Source organism: Lipotes vexillifer, unplaced genomic scaffold, assembly GCF_000442215.2.
Source record: "Lipotes vexillifer unplaced genomic scaffold, Lipotes_vexillifer_v1.1 scaffold542, whole genome shotgun sequence".
Classification (NCBI taxonomy): domain Eukaryota; kingdom Metazoa; phylum Chordata; class Mammalia; order Artiodactyla; family Lipotidae; genus Lipotes; species Lipotes vexillifer.
In genome coordinates this window covers 719,218-737,584 of record NW_006773166.1, presented here as the reverse complement: position 1 = coordinate 737,584, position 18,367 = coordinate 719,218, and the positions used below count along the sequence as shown (strand labels likewise).

Genomic DNA, 18,367 nt, shown 5'->3' with positions numbered 1-18,367 from the left:
AAACACAAAAGACCCCGAATAGCCGAAGCGATCTTGAGAAAGAAAAACAGAGCTGGAGGAATCAGACTCCCTGACTTCAGACTAAACTGCAAAGCTATAGTAATCACGACAGTTCAGTACTGGCACAAAAATAGAAATACAGATCAATGTAATAGCATAGAAAGCCCAGAGATAAGCCCATGCACCTGTGGTCACCTTATCTTTGTTAAAGGTGGCAAGAATATACAGTGGAGAAAAGACAACCTCTTCAATAAGTGGTGCTGAGAAAACTGCACAGATACATGTTAAAGAATGAAATTAGAATACTCCCTAACACCATATACAAAAATAAACTCAAAATGGATTAAAGACCTAAATGTAAGGCCAGACACTATCAAACTCTTAGAGGAAAACATAGAACACTCTATGACATAAATCACAGCAATATCCTTTTTGACCTACCTCCTAGAGAAATGGAAATAAAAACAAAAATAAACAAATGGGACCTAATGAAACTTAAAAGCTTTTGCACAGCAAAGGAAACCATAAACAAGACGAAAGGACAGACCTCAGAATGGGAGAATATATTTGCAAATGAAGCAACTTACAAAGGATTAATCTCCAAAATTTACAAGCAGCTCATGGAGCTCAATATCAAAAGAACAAACAACCCAGTCCAAAATTGGGCAGAAGACCTAAATAGACATTTCTCCAAAGAAGGTATACAGATTGCCAACAAACAAATGAAAGGATGCTCGACATCGCTAATTATTAGAGAAATGCAAATTAGAACTATAGTGAGGTATCACCTCACCACGGTCAGAATGGCCATCATCAAAAAATCTACAAACGATAAATGCTGGAGAGGGTGTGGAGAACAGGGAACCCTCTTGCACTGTTGGTGGGAGTGTAAATTGATACAGCCACTATGGAGGTTCCTTTAAAAACTAAAAATAGAACTACTATAAGACCCAGCAATCCCACTGTTGGGCATATACCCTGAGAAAACCATAATTTTAAAAGAGTCATGTACCACAGTGTTCATTGCAGCACTATTTACAATAGCCAGGACATGGAAGCAACCTAAATGTCCTTTGACAGATGAATGGGTAAAGAAGATGTGACCCATATACACAATGGAGTATTACTCAGCCTTAAAAAGGAGTAATATTGAGTTATATGTAGTGAGGTTGATGGAGCTAGAGTCTGTCATACAGAGAGAAGTAAGTCAGAAAGAGAAAAGCAAATGCCGTATGCTAACACATATATATGGAATCTAAAAAAGAAATGGTTCTGAATAACCTAGGGGCAGGACAGGAATAAAGACACAGACGTAGAGAATGGACTTGAGGACACGGGGAGGGGGAAGGGTAAGCTGGGACAAGCTGAGAGATTAGCTCTGACATATATACACTACCAAATGTGTAATAGCTAGTGGGAAGCAGCTGCATAGCACAGGGAGATCCACTCTGTGCTTTGTGACCACTTTAGAGAGGTGGGATAGGGAAGATGGGAGGGGACATGGGGATATATGTATGCGTATAGCTGATTCACTTTGTTGTACAGCAGAAACTAACACAACATTGTAAAGCAATTATACTCCAATAAAGGTGTTAAAAACATTAAAAAAATAAAATATTTGATTTATAGTCAAGAAAAAAAAAAGAGAGAAAGAAACATGTTCCAGTTAAAATTTATCAAAGGCAATGAATGTCGAAAATATGCCCTGGTAGGGCTGGTAGCTAAGGCCAGTACAGAGGGTATCAACTCATGGAGAGAGAGAGAGAAGAGCAGGTTCCATCCTTCTGGTGATGGTGAGCCAGTGATGAAGACTCAGGCAGGACCTACAGCCTCTGTCCCAGGTACAGAGTAAGAAGCACCTTACGTATATGAGCTCATTTACTTATCACACCAACCTGTGAGGTGGGGACAGTTCTTTTCCCATTTTACAGATGAGGAAATTGAGGACCAGGAAAGAGAAGTCACTTCCTCAAGGTTATCCAGCTAGTACGTGGCGGGGCTGGGATTTAAACACAGGCACGGTCTGTGCTGCTGTCAACCTGTGTGATGTGCAACCTCTCAGCCAAGACTTTTAGGTAGAAAAAAAGATAATCATACTAGGTGCTAGGCCACTGAGATTCCTCTGGGCCAGGCTGTCTTAGCTGGCAGGGATTGGAGCCAAATGGCGTACATTGTCCTTTTTACTGTTTTGCGGCATTTCATTCCCTTGCTTACATTGTTCCTTCCTGGCCAGGCAACAGTGGTCTCCCGTCTCACCTGCTAGGCTCCTTTCATTTGGTTCATCAACTGGCAGCCTCACCTGTGATGCCAAGAGGACTGTTGGCTCACTTTGTTTCTGTCCTCCCATCCCAGGTACCATATCAGTGAACAGCAGGCGCACGCCATTCACCGCTAGTGGGGAGAGCGAGATCCTGGACCTGGAGGGGGACATGTACCTGGGCGGGCTGCCGGAGCACCGTGCTGGCCTCATCCTCCCCACTGAGCTCTGGACCGCCATGCTCAACTATGGCTACGTGGGCTGCATCCGTGACCTGTTCATTGACGGGCGCAGCAAGAACATCCGGCAGCTGGCGGAGATGCAGAACGCTGCAGGCGTCAAGTCCTCCTGTTCACGGATGAGCGCTAAGCAGTGTGACAGCTACCCCTGCAAGAACAACGCCGTGTGCAAAGATGGCTGGAATCGCTTCATCTGCGACTGCACGGGCACCGGCTACTGGGGCCGAACCTGCGAGAGGGGTGAGTAGGCCCTCGTGGTGGCACACTGAGTCTGAGTGGGGGTGATGTGCTGCAGCTGTGTCCCTGGATACACCTGCCTGTGCTTCCTTTGCTACTACAGGCTCTCCCTTGGGACCTCCCTGTGCTTGCATTCTTCTGGAGAAGAATTTTCTAGGGTTCACTTCTTTCCACATCATACCCTTTCTAGTTCTGGATGCTTGGATTTGTTTGACTAGGGTTGGGTTGCAGAGAGGGAAACTTTAGAGTAAATATTACCATGATCATGCTACTTTCTTGATTAAATGTTAGACATCTATTTGAGAAGGTGAATTCTTTTGGGATTCTGGGTGGGCTCACCAACTGGCTGTTTCCTTTGTTCATTTAACTCATGCTTTTTTTTTTTTTTTTTTTTTTTTTTCGTTACGTGGGCCTGTCACTGTTGTGGCCTCTCCCGTTGTGGAGCACAGGCTCTGGACGTGCAGGCTCAGCGGCCATGGCTCACAGGCCCAGCCGCTCCATGGCATGTGGGATCTTCCCGGACCGGGGCATGAACCTGTGTCCCCTGCATCGGCAGGCGGACTCTCAACCACTGTGCCACCAGGGAAGCCCTAACTCATGCTTTTTGATGCTTTCTTCTTGCTAGCTCTTGGATTAGGCTTTAGAAATACACTATTGAACAAAATAGCCCCAGCCCTGTTCTGTGGAGCTTGCTGCCTGGTGGAATACTTAGCTGTTAAATAATCACAGACATGTTGAGTTCTATAAGAAGCAGTGTTATGTGTTGGTTAAGAACATGAATTCTGGGGCCAGACTTGGTGAGAGATGTGGCCCTCATGGAGTGATACAGACTTTCTCAAGATAATAGCTTTGAGACTTGATTTCCTCATTTGCAAAATGGAGATAATTAGGTACCTACCTCACAGGATATTAGTGAGGATTAAGTGAGTCAGTAGGTTCCTGGACTATGGAAAGCGTTTAGTAAATGTTAGTGATTGTTACAGTCGTAATTATTGTCATCAACATCATTAAAGGAAAAGCACAGAGAAGTTTGGGAGGCCTTTGCAAGGGGACCCAACATGCTGTAGAGGTTCATAGAAAGCTTCTTCAAGAAAGAAATATATAGGTTGAGACTTGAAATATAAGTAAGAGTTAGCTTGGCAACGAGGTGGGAGGAAGCCGGGTGTCTTTTACATGAGGGCAACGTGTGCCAAGAGGTAAGAGACCATGGCACACCGGGACTTCCCTAGCGATCCAGTGGTTGAGACTTCACCTTCCAATGCAGGGGATGCGGGTTCGATCCCTGGTCGGGGAGCTAAGATCCCACATGCCTCGCAGCCAAAAAACCAAAACATAAGCAACAGAAGCATTATTGTAACAAATTCAATAAAGACTTTAAAAATGGTCCACATCAAGGAAAAAAGAAACTTAAAAAAAAAAATTCTCCTCTAAAAAAAGATCAAAAGAGACCATGGCACAGTTGAGGAACCAAACAAAGTCCATAAGAGAATGGAGTGTGTAGTGAGGTGGGGGGAAGGGTGTGAGAGGTAGCTGAAGAGTTGGGGGACAAAGAGTGGGGGCTGACCATTTACAACAGGCCAGGATGCTGGGGGAAGCCCCTTTCTCTCTACCGCTTTAGGATCTTACACTTGCACTGAATTTACAGTTTGGGTAAAGGGCAGAGATAAAGGTAAGCAAAGAGACAACATCAAGACAAGGAGATCCTAGTCTATAAGCCACATCCAGATTGCAGCTTGGTTAATTGTTTTTTGTGCCAGGCACACAGAATCTGGCTGGCTGTATATGAGTTGTCAGTCTCTATTTTGTATGAAAGGATAATTTACATAGTTATCAAGTTTTGCCGAGGGCATAGTTCTAGGGCTTTGAGGATACTGTGTGTGTAGAAGAGATAGTTTCTGTCTACAGAAGCTTATCATTTCTTTAGCTGAGGAGTTGACACATTGATATAAGAAGCAGTAATAAAATGATACAAGGCAGCAGCATGGGCTGGACCAATAAGGGGACATGGAAATTTAGTGAAGACTTTCCTGAGGAGAGGGTCATGCAGGGTCACACCCTTAAAGACTACCAGTGGCCAGAATTGTCCAGGTATCAGAAGTCTGGTGATAAGGAGTGATCCTGGAACATGCTTGGATAACCAGTCAAGAATTTTCAAGGAGTCATTTTTGTGAGGTCAACCATATTGCTAGTTAAAGTATATTTCAAGAGAACTGCAAACCTTCCCTACAGCTGGACCAAAAGGAGGACACAGGATATTGGAGTAAAGCAAAAGGAGCTTTTTGGGGGCTCATAGAAGTGAAATTCAGATTCACTGAATTTTCAAAGCAGCCACCCCAGAACATGAACTAGGATGGGGAGGCGGCCATCCAGCACAGAAGTGGGTCTCATTTGGCTGGCCAGTCTGTCAAGCTCCTGAACTCCTTCCAAATCTCTTTTTAGGGTAGACTATCCTGGTTGCTGGTTTGGGGAGATAGAAAAGTCATTCGACCTCTGGGATGCATGAGACCATTTTGATATAAGCCAGGAAATTGTGGATCCACTGTCTAGGAAGGTAGTGTAAGAACCAAAGGTCCCTTCAGACATCTCACTTCTTTCTCCTGGGTATCTTTCCAACTCAAGGGCCTGCAGCAGGGACTGGAGACCGCTGAGCAAGGTGTCCCTGAGATCAGCTGTTCCAAGGGCAAATCAATGGGAGTTGGTCCAAGATTTGCCAAGTACAGTGAAAGTCACTGCACCTTTTACGTTGTCACTTGCTGACTAGTCATCAAAAGGCAGCTGATTGGGGATATATGAGGGACAATTATTCCTGGTACAGTGCAGCCAAGAATCATCCATTGTGGCCAAATGAGAAGGAGCCTGGCAAATTTAAGACATTTAATCTACATGTCGCCCAAATCCCAGATGGTTCAACTGATGGTTTTGTTCCCCCGCTAATTGTTTATTGGCCCTGTATTGTTCCTGACACCATGTTCAGAGTGAATCAGTGGAGTGTAAAAATGATAGGACTCTACTTTGCTGGCAAAGAAAATTGTTTCCCTATGACACTGTTTTTCTTTATTGAAACTGATTCGTCAGTGGAGATGGTTTTGACTTTTGTTCATTTTTCGTACATGCAGCAGACATTTATTGAAACCCTAATTTGTTCCAGGCACTGTATTAGATGCTGGCAATGCAAAAAAACAACAACAACAAAAAGACCGACACAGCTTCTGGTTTTGATCAAGGGGTGTATAGTCCTACTGGACAAGGAAAGGTGGGAACTGTGCTAACGCTTGGTAGATGTCATGCCTGATCTTTTAGGGGAATAGCAGGGCAGACAGATGGGAGAGGCCATGGCTACATGGGTGAGTGATGCTTGGGAAAAGGGGACCTGAGGTTTCTTAGATTTTCTTGTCTGCTATTAATAATAAAACTATGGCCTCTTTTTACCTCTGACCCTCAGTATCCATTATAGGCACTTCTGAAGAGTGGTAAAGGAAGAGCATTAACATTCTTTATGCAAGAGCGTGATCCCCCTTGTCAAGGAATGCTGCCCCATGCACCATAACACCATCAACAAGTTCACTCAATTTACCATTCTCTAATTTTTTTCTAGAAACATTAACCCTAAGCCTAGAATTGATCATTTGTACCAAATGTGATAAGACTAAGACAATTCCTAAGGCAGTGTGTCCCATCTAGCCCCAGCTGTGTCCTATACTTGGGCTTCATAGTAGTATCCATTCCTTGGTATCACTAACCCCACAACAGGAATGGTAGTGTTTGAAAGAGGCACTTGTTTCTATAAAATGGAGAAAGCATAGGTGGGTTGCTGAAAACTGGTATTCAGAGACAAAGCAGAGTCAGGGATGGCTCAGTTCAGACACTGGATCAAAATAGCCGAAGAACCCAAGCAAAGTGGGCAAGCACGTCAGTCTAAGGTACAATTCCCAGGTTAAAGGTGTCAGCCAAAGACAAGGGAATAAGGCAAGGGAACTAGGAAATATATGAGTACATCAGACTAAGGTTAATTTGCATGAGTGTCTTTCTCTGATAGTAAAAATGGGTGTCTCTTGCTTGTACCCGCACAAGAGTGCTTCTACTGCCTGTGAAGATGAGCAACTCTAAATTTTGACATATAACAGTTGGCTTGATGTTGTATTTAGACATTTTTTTCACCATGATCTGATACTGTTCTAAGGAGATGTAGATAGATCCACCCATTCCAGTTGTTCAGCTGTAGCTGTTCCGGTTGGTTATTTGTTAATCATATTGATGTGGGAGACATCTCCATGACCTAAAAAGCTAAGGTCTGCTTAGCTCCTTCATGCCAATTTGTTTGGTTGAAATGCTTTACTCTGCTGGAAGATTGCCTGCCATTTAAAAAATCCTATTGTGTAGAGGAAACATTCTGTCTTTTCTAAGATGATATGATCACTTGACTTGGGACAACAGAGGCATCTTCTCTTTGTCAGTGTAGCCAAACTGCTTAGTTCAATTAGTGGGGACCAAGTGTCAATAGGCAAGGCTATGGATTTAATTTATTTGTGGACTATCGAACTTCAATTTGAGGCCACTGCAGATTCTGCCCCCTTCCCTAGATGGCTTTTCCTGAATGCATGCCATCATTTGTTTAGCAAGAAATAAAATAGGACTCAGCACAGGTTCATCCCTATGACAAAAATAACCTACGCTATAGCGCTTAGAGTCAGGATTGCCTAGTGGTTAATGGCATGAATTTTAGCCAGATGGGCCTTGGTTCCTGAGTTGGTTCTGTCAGTAGCTAGGTAATATACAACAAATTTTTTATTTTGTCCAAGTCTCAGTTTCCTTATCTGTAAAATGGGGACACTGATACTTACTAGGTAAGGTTCTCTTGGTTGCAAGCTACAGAATTGACAATGGCTAACAGAGTAAAGGAAGAAGACATATTGCATGATTATCTAGAGAGTTATTGATCAAATAACGATCTCACCAATTACATCTTGAAAAGGGAGGCAGAACAACTCTGGGGATCCCAAGGCACTGTGATTGAAGGGATGCATCTCTCTTGACCTACGGGTTCTGGAGTTTTCCATTCACAGTTTACATTTTCCAGAAAGAGAGCCCGATTGGCCCAGTTTAGTTCATCTGTCTATTCTAATACAGTCAGCTCTGTCCAGGTGGGCAGTCACCTAGAATAGGTATAAAGGATCACCTAATATGTAAATATATAATCTTACTGAACCATTTTCTTAGTGTTCTTTCATGGTGAAGCTTGGGGTACCCTGATCCATAAGGCCATGTCCTGTTATAGATGCCCAGCCACATGGACTGCTTCTGTGTGATAAACTAAAATATTTCCTGGGGTCATGGAAATTGGTTGCCTTTGAGAATATTAAATTGTAGAACTAAGAAAATGTGATAGAGAGGGTAAATCTGCTCTTCTCACTGGTTCTCGGGATTCCATTTATCTGACATAAACACCAGCTGAAAACCAAGAATGCAGATATTATGAGTTCTCTCAAATGACCCTGTTCCAGCAGGAAAGGCTTGCAGGCAGCAGCTGCTCGGGGACTTCGCTTTCAGCCAGCCCCTCTGATGACTGCTGTGTGCTCCTGGGGCAGCAGTACATCCTGCTGGGGAGGGTGAGACACTGACTTTAGAGGAGGCTAGAGTGTGTCATTTGGATGCCACATGGAAATCAAGACATCAGGACATAGCAGGCCTGGCAGATTCAGTTGATGTTACCTGTACCTAATCCTTATTTCAGCAAAGGAGCAGTTGGAAGCCCTGAGAAGTTAATGTCACTTTAACTTGGAGCAGCTGTAGAATGGTTAAAATTCATGGATCCTGACTCCTAATCCACTGTACTTTCCATTACATTGAGTAGCCTTTCCTCCTCTTATATATGAAAGGGGTTGGATTATAAGGTCATTGAAGGAAAAACAGTGCATTAGGTATTTTTGTTTTCCCAGTCTCCAGCACTGTGCTATACACATACTACGAGGTTATTAAATGTTGGAGGAAGGGTCCCAGTCCTCTGTCCTGGGTCTCCTCCTGGTCTGCACATTGCCCTTTGTGCCCTCATCCACTGCCATGGTGTCAAAGGTTATCTATATGTCAGTGATTCCCAAATCAGTCTCTCTAGCCTTGAACTCTCTCTGGAACCCCAGATTTCTATATCCAGTTGTCTGCTTGACATCTTCATTTGGATATCTGATAGATATCTTAATCATGACATTGAAAAATAGAAATCTTCAGTGCCTCCTCCCTGCCTTAGACTTTTTTTTTCTTTTCTTTCTTTTTTTTTACTTTTAGTTTTTCCCATCTCACTAAATGGCATCACCATTGTCCTTGGCATTTTCCTCGATTTTTCTTCTCCCGTCTCATTCAGTCTGTCTCAGCAAGTTCCTGTCGTCTCCTCATCTAAACCCATCCTGCCTCTGTCCACTTCTCTCCCTCTCCACTACTATGATCCTAGGTCAACCTACATCGATCTCTTCTTTGGAAAACTAGGTAGCATGTCATATGTTATGAAAAGTTCAAATTCATTTTGCGCCATCTTCAGAGTATTGAAGTGAGATTATTAAAATGTTTAAATATTCAACACATTCTTAAGTAGCTTTAGTTTCAGTGACTTTTGGTCCCTCAAATTGCAGGAAATGAAGCTATGATACTTCTTTGGAATTAACTTCAACGTTCACATTTCCTTTCCTTTTCTCTGTACCAAGCTTGGTGAGCTCAGTTGTTAGGATACAGATTTGTAGAAGACATAGTTTCAGTTCTTGAGCTCACAGTCTAATAATCTGCAAATTGTAACGCAATCTACCAAGGGCAGTGATCCAGGAATATCATACGAAAGAATGAGATAACAATTAGAAAGCAAAATATGTCCAACATGATATTACCACTTTATAACCAGTTCTGGATCTACTGGGGTCTGCTCAGACTGACTCACTGGTGTGGGAACAAAAGAAACCCTGGCTTCCAGGGTCAAATATAAAAATGCTCGTTGCTTTCCCTTGTTCCAGTGCCATTTGAGGCTCTGCTCTTATTCCCCTAGGAACATCCAGGCCCTTTATTTATATATGTGACCTTGAGATTCTTACTGGGATCCTCTGGCCTCTCTGTTCTGCAAAAACAAAATGAGGCAATTGGGTTTCATGCTCTCTCAGGGCCCATCCAGTTATAAATCTCTGTGATTCTCAAATGTCATCAGCTTGGCAGTTGCTTCCCTTATCCTGAGTAGAGGGGTAAAGGTGAGTGAAGGGCAGGGCAGGGATGCTAGTCCTTGTTCCTTGCAGTCTGCAATACTGTCTGGGTTAGGAGGCTCAGTTTAGTCATATCAGCACTGTGACGAAGTTGTCACGTCTCTGATTCATTCATCTGAAAATACGAATACCTTGATATACTGGGAATACTTCAGGTCCATGACTTAAAAGTTTTAATTGCTGGATTAATGAGTAGAGCCTTGGATTTCTTAAGATCATTAAAAGACTGTCTCTTTTCCAGTCCATTGTTTACCCGCTTTCAAGGGTAAATACATGTATTAGAGAAAGAGTGCCCTCAAGAAATACATAATTCATCATCATCAACCAACATGTCCCCATTTTTTCTTATCCATTGGTGCTTTTTAAATTTTTATTTTATATTGGAGTATAGTTGATTAACAATGTTATGTTAGTTTCAGGTGTACAGCAAAGTGATTCAGTTGTACACATACGTGTATCCATTCTTTTTCAAATTCTTTTCCCATTTAGGTTATTACAGAGTATTGAGCAGAGTTCCCTGTGCTATACAGTAGGTCCTTGTTGGTTATCTATTTTAAATATAGCAGTGTGTATATGTCATTCCCAAGCTCCCAATCTATCCCTCCCCTCCCACACTTCCCCCCTGGTAAGCATAAGTTCCTTCTCTAAGTCTGTGAGTCTGTGTCTGTTTTGTAAGTAAATTCATTTGTATCATTTTTTAAGATTCCGCATATAAGCAATATCATATCTTATTTGTCTTCCTCTGTGTGACTTACTTTACTTAGTATGATAATCTCCAGGTCCATCTATGTTGCTGCAAATGGCATTATTTCATTCTTTTTAATGGCTGAGTAATATTCTATTGTATATATGTACCACATCTTTTTTTAAAAAGATTTTTATCGGAGTATAGTTGCTTTACAATGTTGTGTTAGTTTCTGCTGTACAGCAAAGTGAATCAGTTATACGTATACATGTATCCCCTCTTTTTTGGATTTCCTTCACATTTAGGTCACCACAGAGCATTGAGTAGAGTTCCCTGTGCTATACAGTAGGTTCTCATTAGTTATCTGTTTTATACACAGTAGTGTATATATGTCAATCCCAATCTCCCCATTCATCCCACCCTGCCACCTCCTTGGTATCCATAAGTTTGTTCTCTACATCTTTGTCTCTATTTCTGCTTTGTGAGTAAGTTCATCTGTACTATTTTTCTAGATTCCACATATAAATGATATTACATGATATTTGATTTTCTCTTTCTGACTTACTTCACTCTGTATGACAGTCTCTAGGTCTGTCCATGTCTCTGCAAATGGCACTATTTTTCATGTCTGAGTAATATTCCATTGTATATATGTGCCACATCTTCTTTATCCATTCCTCTGTTGATGGACATATAGGTTGCTTCCATGTCTTGGCTATTGTAAATAGTGCTGCTATGAACATTGGGGTGCATGTACTCTTTTGAACCATGTTTATCTCCAGATATATGCCCAGGAATGGGATTGCTGGATCATATGGTAGCTTTGTTTTTAGTTTCTTAAGGAAGCTCCATACTGTTCTCCATAGTGTCTGTACCAATTTACATTCCCACCAGCAGTGTAGGAGGGTTCCTTTTCTCCACACCCTCTCCAGCATTTATTGTTTGTAGACTTTTGATGATGGCTATTCTGACTGGTGTGAGGTGATATACCTCATTGTAGTTTTGATTTGCACTTCTCTAATAATTAGTGATGTTGAGCATCTTTTCATGTGCCTCTTGGCCATCTGTATGTCTTCTTTGGAGAAATGTCAGTTTAGGTCTTCTGCCCATTTTTTAATTGTGTTAAGACACACAGCTATATCTCTGCTGATGACCGTAGCGTTGCTCAGATTCAGCCTCTTCTTGTTTCTCTTCCTGTTCTCCTTTCCACGGTCCCGGGATTGTATGATCCCAGGAAATTGTCCTATAGTCCATGACCCCTCCCTAAGTGTTATTCTGCCAGGTTGGGGTCTGAGATACCCCTGATCACAGCTTCTCCTGATGGTCTAAAGAAGAGAGTAAGGGAAGAAGATTCTAGTCATTTGAGAAGCTTGAAGCTCCAGGGGTCTCAGAAGGACAGGCTGGGGACTTTGGCGATCTTTGGAAAATCGACAGCTAGGCCTGTGTTCAGCCTGAGAATGTGAAGGTCAGCACTTTGAGGCAGCGCGTGACAGCTGCTTAGAACTGTGACACACCTGCTGTTGGCTGTGATTCTGTCAAATGCAGAGACATGGTGGCTGTTTATATTACTGCTTTGTACCCTTATTACTGCCTTTGCTAAAAGCTGCTTAACTGCCAGCAGACATCTGCCCATTATAGATGCAATAAACTGAGATGCTGCTAAATTATGAGAAACAAGTGCTTCAAAATGCAACACAAGGGGATTGTCATAGCATTTTTTAGCATCTCTGGCTTCTTGGGTCTTTTCACAGATAGATGAATCCTTCCTTGCTCCAGTCTGGATTAAGAGGAAAGGAAAGTTAACTTTTTTGAGAGAAATTATATGCCTGCTTTGTATTCTTAATATACAGTGGGCCATTTAACCCTCACATCCATTCTGCAGGCTGCATAATCTTAGCCTCGTTTCCTAGATGAAGAAAATAAGGCCCCAGGTCATTCATTCCAAAGCACCTGTTGAGAACTGTGTGCCAGCGGCCACCGCATTGATCCTTCGAGATACAAGAGAATTGATTGTGATGTTCCTCATAAACATATCAATATATTCTGATACTTGAGGAAAGGACATAAATGCGAGGAGGAATATCGTGGACAGTGTCAGAGACTGGGTGACACTAGAGCTGAGGCTTGGTGGAGTAGCAGGAATCTCCCAGGAAGACCAGGCAGGGAAAAGTATTTCAGGCAGAAGGAACAGATATGCAAAGATGACTTCTGTAAACAGGAAGTTTTCCTCGTGGATGGTATCTAAGTCTTAAATTTGAGGGGATGTTTTAGAAGGTGTGGCTGAAGAAGTGGTAGGGCCAGTTGTGAGGCACCTTGTTTGTTCTCCCCAGAAGTTTGGACTTTACCAAACTCGTAAGGGGGCATGCCAGTTTTAGCAATGGGATAACAAAGTCAAATCCCTCTGGCAAGGGATGATTGGCACGTGGGAGACAGTAGGCCAAGAGACCAGTGTGCGTTAGTTCAGTTTGCATTTATATTAATTCAGGGTGGGAAATAAGAGTCCTAACTGTGATAGGGAGAATGGAGGTCAAGTTCTGGGGACACATCCAATAGATATTTAAGGGGCAATGTTGATAGGATTTACTAACCAGTCGTACGCAGCTAGAGAGTGGCCGAGACTGGATTAGAATAAGGGTTTGGTTGTAGAAGCATATTGTTTCTTCCCTGTGCTACTCAAGCATCTCAGATCAGTTGGAGAGTCTTGGGAGGAGTGGGGAAGAGTGAGGTAGCAATTAAGGGGATGTAGCTAGGAGTCACCTATATATACTGGTCTCACTCTGAACATATGTGACTTATTCTCTCTCTGTGCCTCAGTTTCCGTATTTACCACTGAGAATATCAACAGTGGTTGCTTAATTGGCTTTTTGTGAGCCTCTTTATTATAGAGTCAAAGTGTATGTTGTGTTCACAGAGATCATAAGCCAGCATGTCCCTTTCTGAAGCTAGAATTCTGCAATTCAAGAATGAAAAAATTCTCAGACTGGTGTTTTTTTTAATTCAGTTTTTCCTTGTGTTGTAGAAATGACCTAGATATGATTTCTGGGTTTAAGTATATGATATAGGATAGAACTTAACAGGGGGAAGGAAGGTTGCACCAGAAGGGAACATACCAAAGGATGCTTTTCTCCATACTTCACATGGTTTGTATTTGGAATCAAGACATGACTACTGTAATCCCAGATTTTGAAGAATTATGCTAAAATGGTCTGTTGTTAACTGTGATTATCTCAACCAAGCTTTGCATGTATTTGGTGGAAAAATGAATTCTTTCTCTTTCTCTTGTAAAAGTGGCCATATTTGAAATTAAGCTAAAAGATTCTTTCCTTATAGGTAGGAAAAATCGTATTTTTAATGTCTCTGTATTCTGGTCCCCCATTAGGACTTCACATCAATGACACCCAATACTGAGGATTGTGTACATGTGAGTGATACAGCACACGTGTAGTTTCCCTCTAGTTTCTGAGATGTTTTTCTGTTCTGTTTTTAATATAATCAGATATTATTAAGGAAGAGAAATGCAAACATGTGACAGTCAGGAATAGAAGGGCCAAACTGAAACCTAGACCTGGATTGATCCAAAGAAAACCAGATGAGTGTAAAGCGCTGTAGAATTATTTATCTCGCCAGAGGCCCAGATACCATCTAGCACAACCACCCTACCCCCAGTTCTAGATCAGGAAACTGAGGGCTTCAGGTAGGAAATAAGTTGCCCAAGGAATAGTGTTTCTAGCCCCTCCTTTTGGGGGGGCTAGCCCCCCCAAATAGAGTGTTTCTAGCCCCTACTTTTGGGGGCGCTAGCGTTTCTAGCCCCTCCTTTTGGTTCTCCTATCATTGGATTTTTCAAAGAAATCCGAAGATACCGCAGGAGCAGTATTTGTGCATATTTTATGAAGATGTATGTTTATGTCCCCATGGATTACTAAGCAGTACAATCATGCATTGTAACAAAGGTATTTGGTTAGTCTCCAGTCTTATTCTTGTTGGTAAATTTATTTAGAATGTTGGCAATTGATTTAGAGAAAAGAAATATGAAGGGAAAAGACATGTGCACGTCTCTTATTTCATCAACGATCCCGTATTACCCCATATGACAAATAAATCCAGCCCAACAGAGAGAATTTTGGAGTGACAAGTGCATTTGGGACTTGGGGCCAGAAACTCTGGGTATATAGCTCTCAAAAGGCCCCCTTCTGTGGAATATTGGCCAGCTATGTCCCTGGCAAGGAAATGCAAGGTTTCTTGGAGATCACTTTATGCTTCTTAGCATGTTTAACCTTTACAGTAAGGCATTCTCATCAAAATGACAACCCCCCACAGAGCCTTCTGAGAGGCCAGTTAATCAGAAACCTTATGAAATCTGTGGGGTTAGCACGCTCCCCATCTTTTTTCCTCCAGGGAAAGAAAGCCCTGTGTCTTTCAGATTTCAGTCTTCTCTGCAAACCCCTTGTCTGGAGCTTCCTGCTGTGACCCACAGATATTTGAATATTGTTTTCCTGTGGTCTCCCAGGGCCACATACTGACACCAGCTAAGGCTAGTACATTTTTAATCTCCATTAGCGGCATTGTAAGGAAAGATGACTGCTCTGATGTTTGCTTACTTGAATTCTCCCTACTCCAGAAGTCTTCAGACCCCCAGAAAGGATCTGAAGATAGTGCCTCACTCTTAATGTCACCACATATGGTGGCAGGCGGTTGCTGACAGGGACCTCAACTCCAGCTGGCTGTCTCTGCTCCCTTTGCCCCATTTCTCAGGCTGTAATGAAACTTATTTCACAAGCAACCCAGCTTCTCCAGATACTGTAAGATGGAGCCTCCTGTGGAAATCCACAAAGTCAGGTCTATGTTGAGAGCAGAAGTAGAAAGAGAAAAGATTGATAAGTAAAAGTCAGGTAGCTGTACGGGTGATAAAAACATTTATTGGGATGAGGGTGGGGGTGACTCTGTCAGAATTTAGATTCATATTTAGTTGGAAAAGACCTCTGAGGTTTTTGAGTCTGACCTAACATCTGATGCATGAACACACTTGACAAAATCTCTGAAATGCTATATGGACTCTATGGGAACATTTTCTGTTTCCATATGCTGTGCTAAATGCACAGTAGTGGGTAGCTTAATCATTGCGATAACTGTGTAAGATAGGTGCTATTTCATTCTCAGTTTACATCTGAGGAATGGAGGTCACGGCTAGGTTAAATAACTTGCCTAAGGTCACCTAGTTCTGGACCTTTCACTCCAGAGCCTACTCTTCTGTGATCAATACATTCTACTGCTCGCAGTGACAAGGGAGCTCACTCTTCAAGAAGCTGCTGTTTCAGTTTTGGAGAGTACCAAATACAGACATACCCTGGAGATATTGCAGGTTTGGTTCCAGACCACCTCAATAAAGTAAATATCACAGCAAAGTGAGTCACATGAAGTTTTTGGTTTTCCAGTGCATATGAAAGCTATGTTTATGTTATACTGTAGTCTGTTAAGTGTGCAATAGCATTATGTCTAAAAAATGTGTGTACCTTAATTTAAAAATACTTTATTGCTAAAAAATGCTACCCATCATCTGGGCCTTCAGTGAGTTTTCATCTTTTTGCTGGTGGAAGGTTGGAAATATTGCAAGAATGACCAAAATGTGACACAGAGACACAAAGTGAGCAAATGCCATCGGGAGAATGGGGCTGATAGTCTTCTCGTTCAACACAGGGTTGCCATAGATCTTCAGTTTGTAAAACACACAATATCTGCTAAGCACAATAAAGCAAAGTGCAATAAAATTAGGTATACCTTTATTCTAAATATCTCCCGTTTACTGTAAACTGAAGTCTCTCTTCTTCTAATATCTTTCTTTTGATGTTGGTTCTGGCTTTGGGTACTGTACAGGATTTAATCCCTCAATTAATATTTACTTGGTACTTACTGTGCCTTGGGCACCTGGGATATATAGAACTATCCAACCTAAATGCTCTTCTGTAGTAGACCTTTAGGTAGTTAAAGAGGACTGTCATTTTTCCACTGAAAGGTTGTCAGTCATTCTCAGGATAAACTATTAGTTTCTTCAAGTAGTCCTCATCTGTTGTGGTCTTGAGTTCCTCCATCATCCAATAGTCATTGAGGGAATGAAGGAAGGTGAGGAGGGGCTGTGTATTCACTGAATGTAAGGATGGCTTCCAGGACCAGGGAACTTTGTGGCTCTGCCCCTTTAAGCAGCAGGCATTTGTTACTAATGCAATAACCCCTATGATCATTGGACATTGTAATGTCACATGGACTATGGATTTGTGAGGCCAGTGGGACTCACTGGTGTATTTCTGAGAGGTGATTGCTAGTTGTATATCCTGAAAAAAGTTATCTTGAGCCCACAATAGGCGGCATCACATTTATTTCCTAATCTTATTGCTCAAAATAGTCCTAGACTGAGTGTGGTTAAATCACATATTTCAAAAGCAAGGCTACATTTATCTTTGGCCGTAGGAATATCTCAGGGTATCACTTGACAAGGAAACCATGGCTTTGACAAATATCAGCTGATATAGAATCACTGAATGCTGGAGTTGGTCAGAAACATAAAAATCATATATTCTGGTGCTGATAAGTTACAAAGGAAGAACTGAGGTTCGGATGGTTATGTATTACACAGGTGGTCCAAAGTCATACAGGTAGTCATGGTGGGACTCGTATCTCAATATTTTGAGACCTGGACCATAGCTCTCGATCCTAAAGTAATGTCAGGAGGTGCTCTAGCTTTGTGCCTTTGGGGTGGTCTTCCTGTATAGCTGACAGTTAGATCCTTGTGCAACGCAGCTCCGAACCTTTCTGCACAAGCTCCATGGGTCCTTGTGATTTTTCTTTTTTTACATGTAATAGTCCCTTTATTTATTGCAAATAGACTAGGCAGTTAATTCAGTTAGCAGCTTATGGCCTGGGAAATCTCATTACCCAAACCTTACATTATCAACACATCTGTTTAAAAAGAGATGCTTAAAGAAGTGGTCTGAATATTCAGATTCCTGATCATCTCCAAGAATAGGGGAACTACTGAAAGGCAACTTTGGAGAGAGTGTAGGGTCATACCAAGGTTATCAAACCCACTGAAATGCACACCTCAGGAGCTATAAAAAGGGAATTCACATTTACTGAGTACCTGTTATGTGCCAGGTATAACTTGATGTTTAAGATGCAGGAGCTCTGGTGTGGAACAGAGCCGGATATGAATGCTAATTCCATCAATGATTATTATATGATCTTGGGTTTGTTTTTAACCTCTCTGAACCTCAGCTTTCTGATCTATAAAACAAACTCTTTGGGGTTGTTGTGAGGCTTAAATAAGATGATTATGTAAAAATCTTAGCACAACGCCTGTAACTTTGTGTTTAATACCTGGAGGAGTATTAGTCTCTCATTTTAATTTAGAACAAGCTTATAAAGTTTGAGGTATCATTCATATCTTTTAATTAAGCCAAGGCTCAGAAATATGAAATAACTTGTCATAGTCACAACGTTAGTGAATACTGGAGGTAGCATTTGTAAAACCCAATCCATCAGATTTTCTATTATGCTTTGCCATTCCTTAAAATGGGAGGTCTTGGAGGTGGGATCTGGTATCACATGAGGGAAAAAGAGCTGTGGGGAAATGGAGAGATCCTTGTTTGTCTTCTAACCCTGTCTATTCTCTGCTTCAGGACTTTCAGGGGTGAATCTAAGGAATAAGCAGTGCTAGAAGCTGTGC

General features: G+C 41.9%; 1 protein-coding gene across 1 annotated transcript in view; it reads left to right on the top strand.

Annotated features, from left to right (window-relative positions):
• NRXN3 (neurexin 3) overlaps window positions 1-18,367 on the top strand; it is a 782,346-nt gene that overhangs the window by 509,069 nt on the left and 254,910 nt on the right. The window contains exon 8 of the mRNA XM_007448147.1: window positions 2,353-2,736. Coding sequence (XP_007448209.1) covers window positions 2,353-2,736 — 384 coding nt within the window. The remainder of the gene's footprint in view (window positions 1-2,352; window positions 2,737-18,367) is intronic.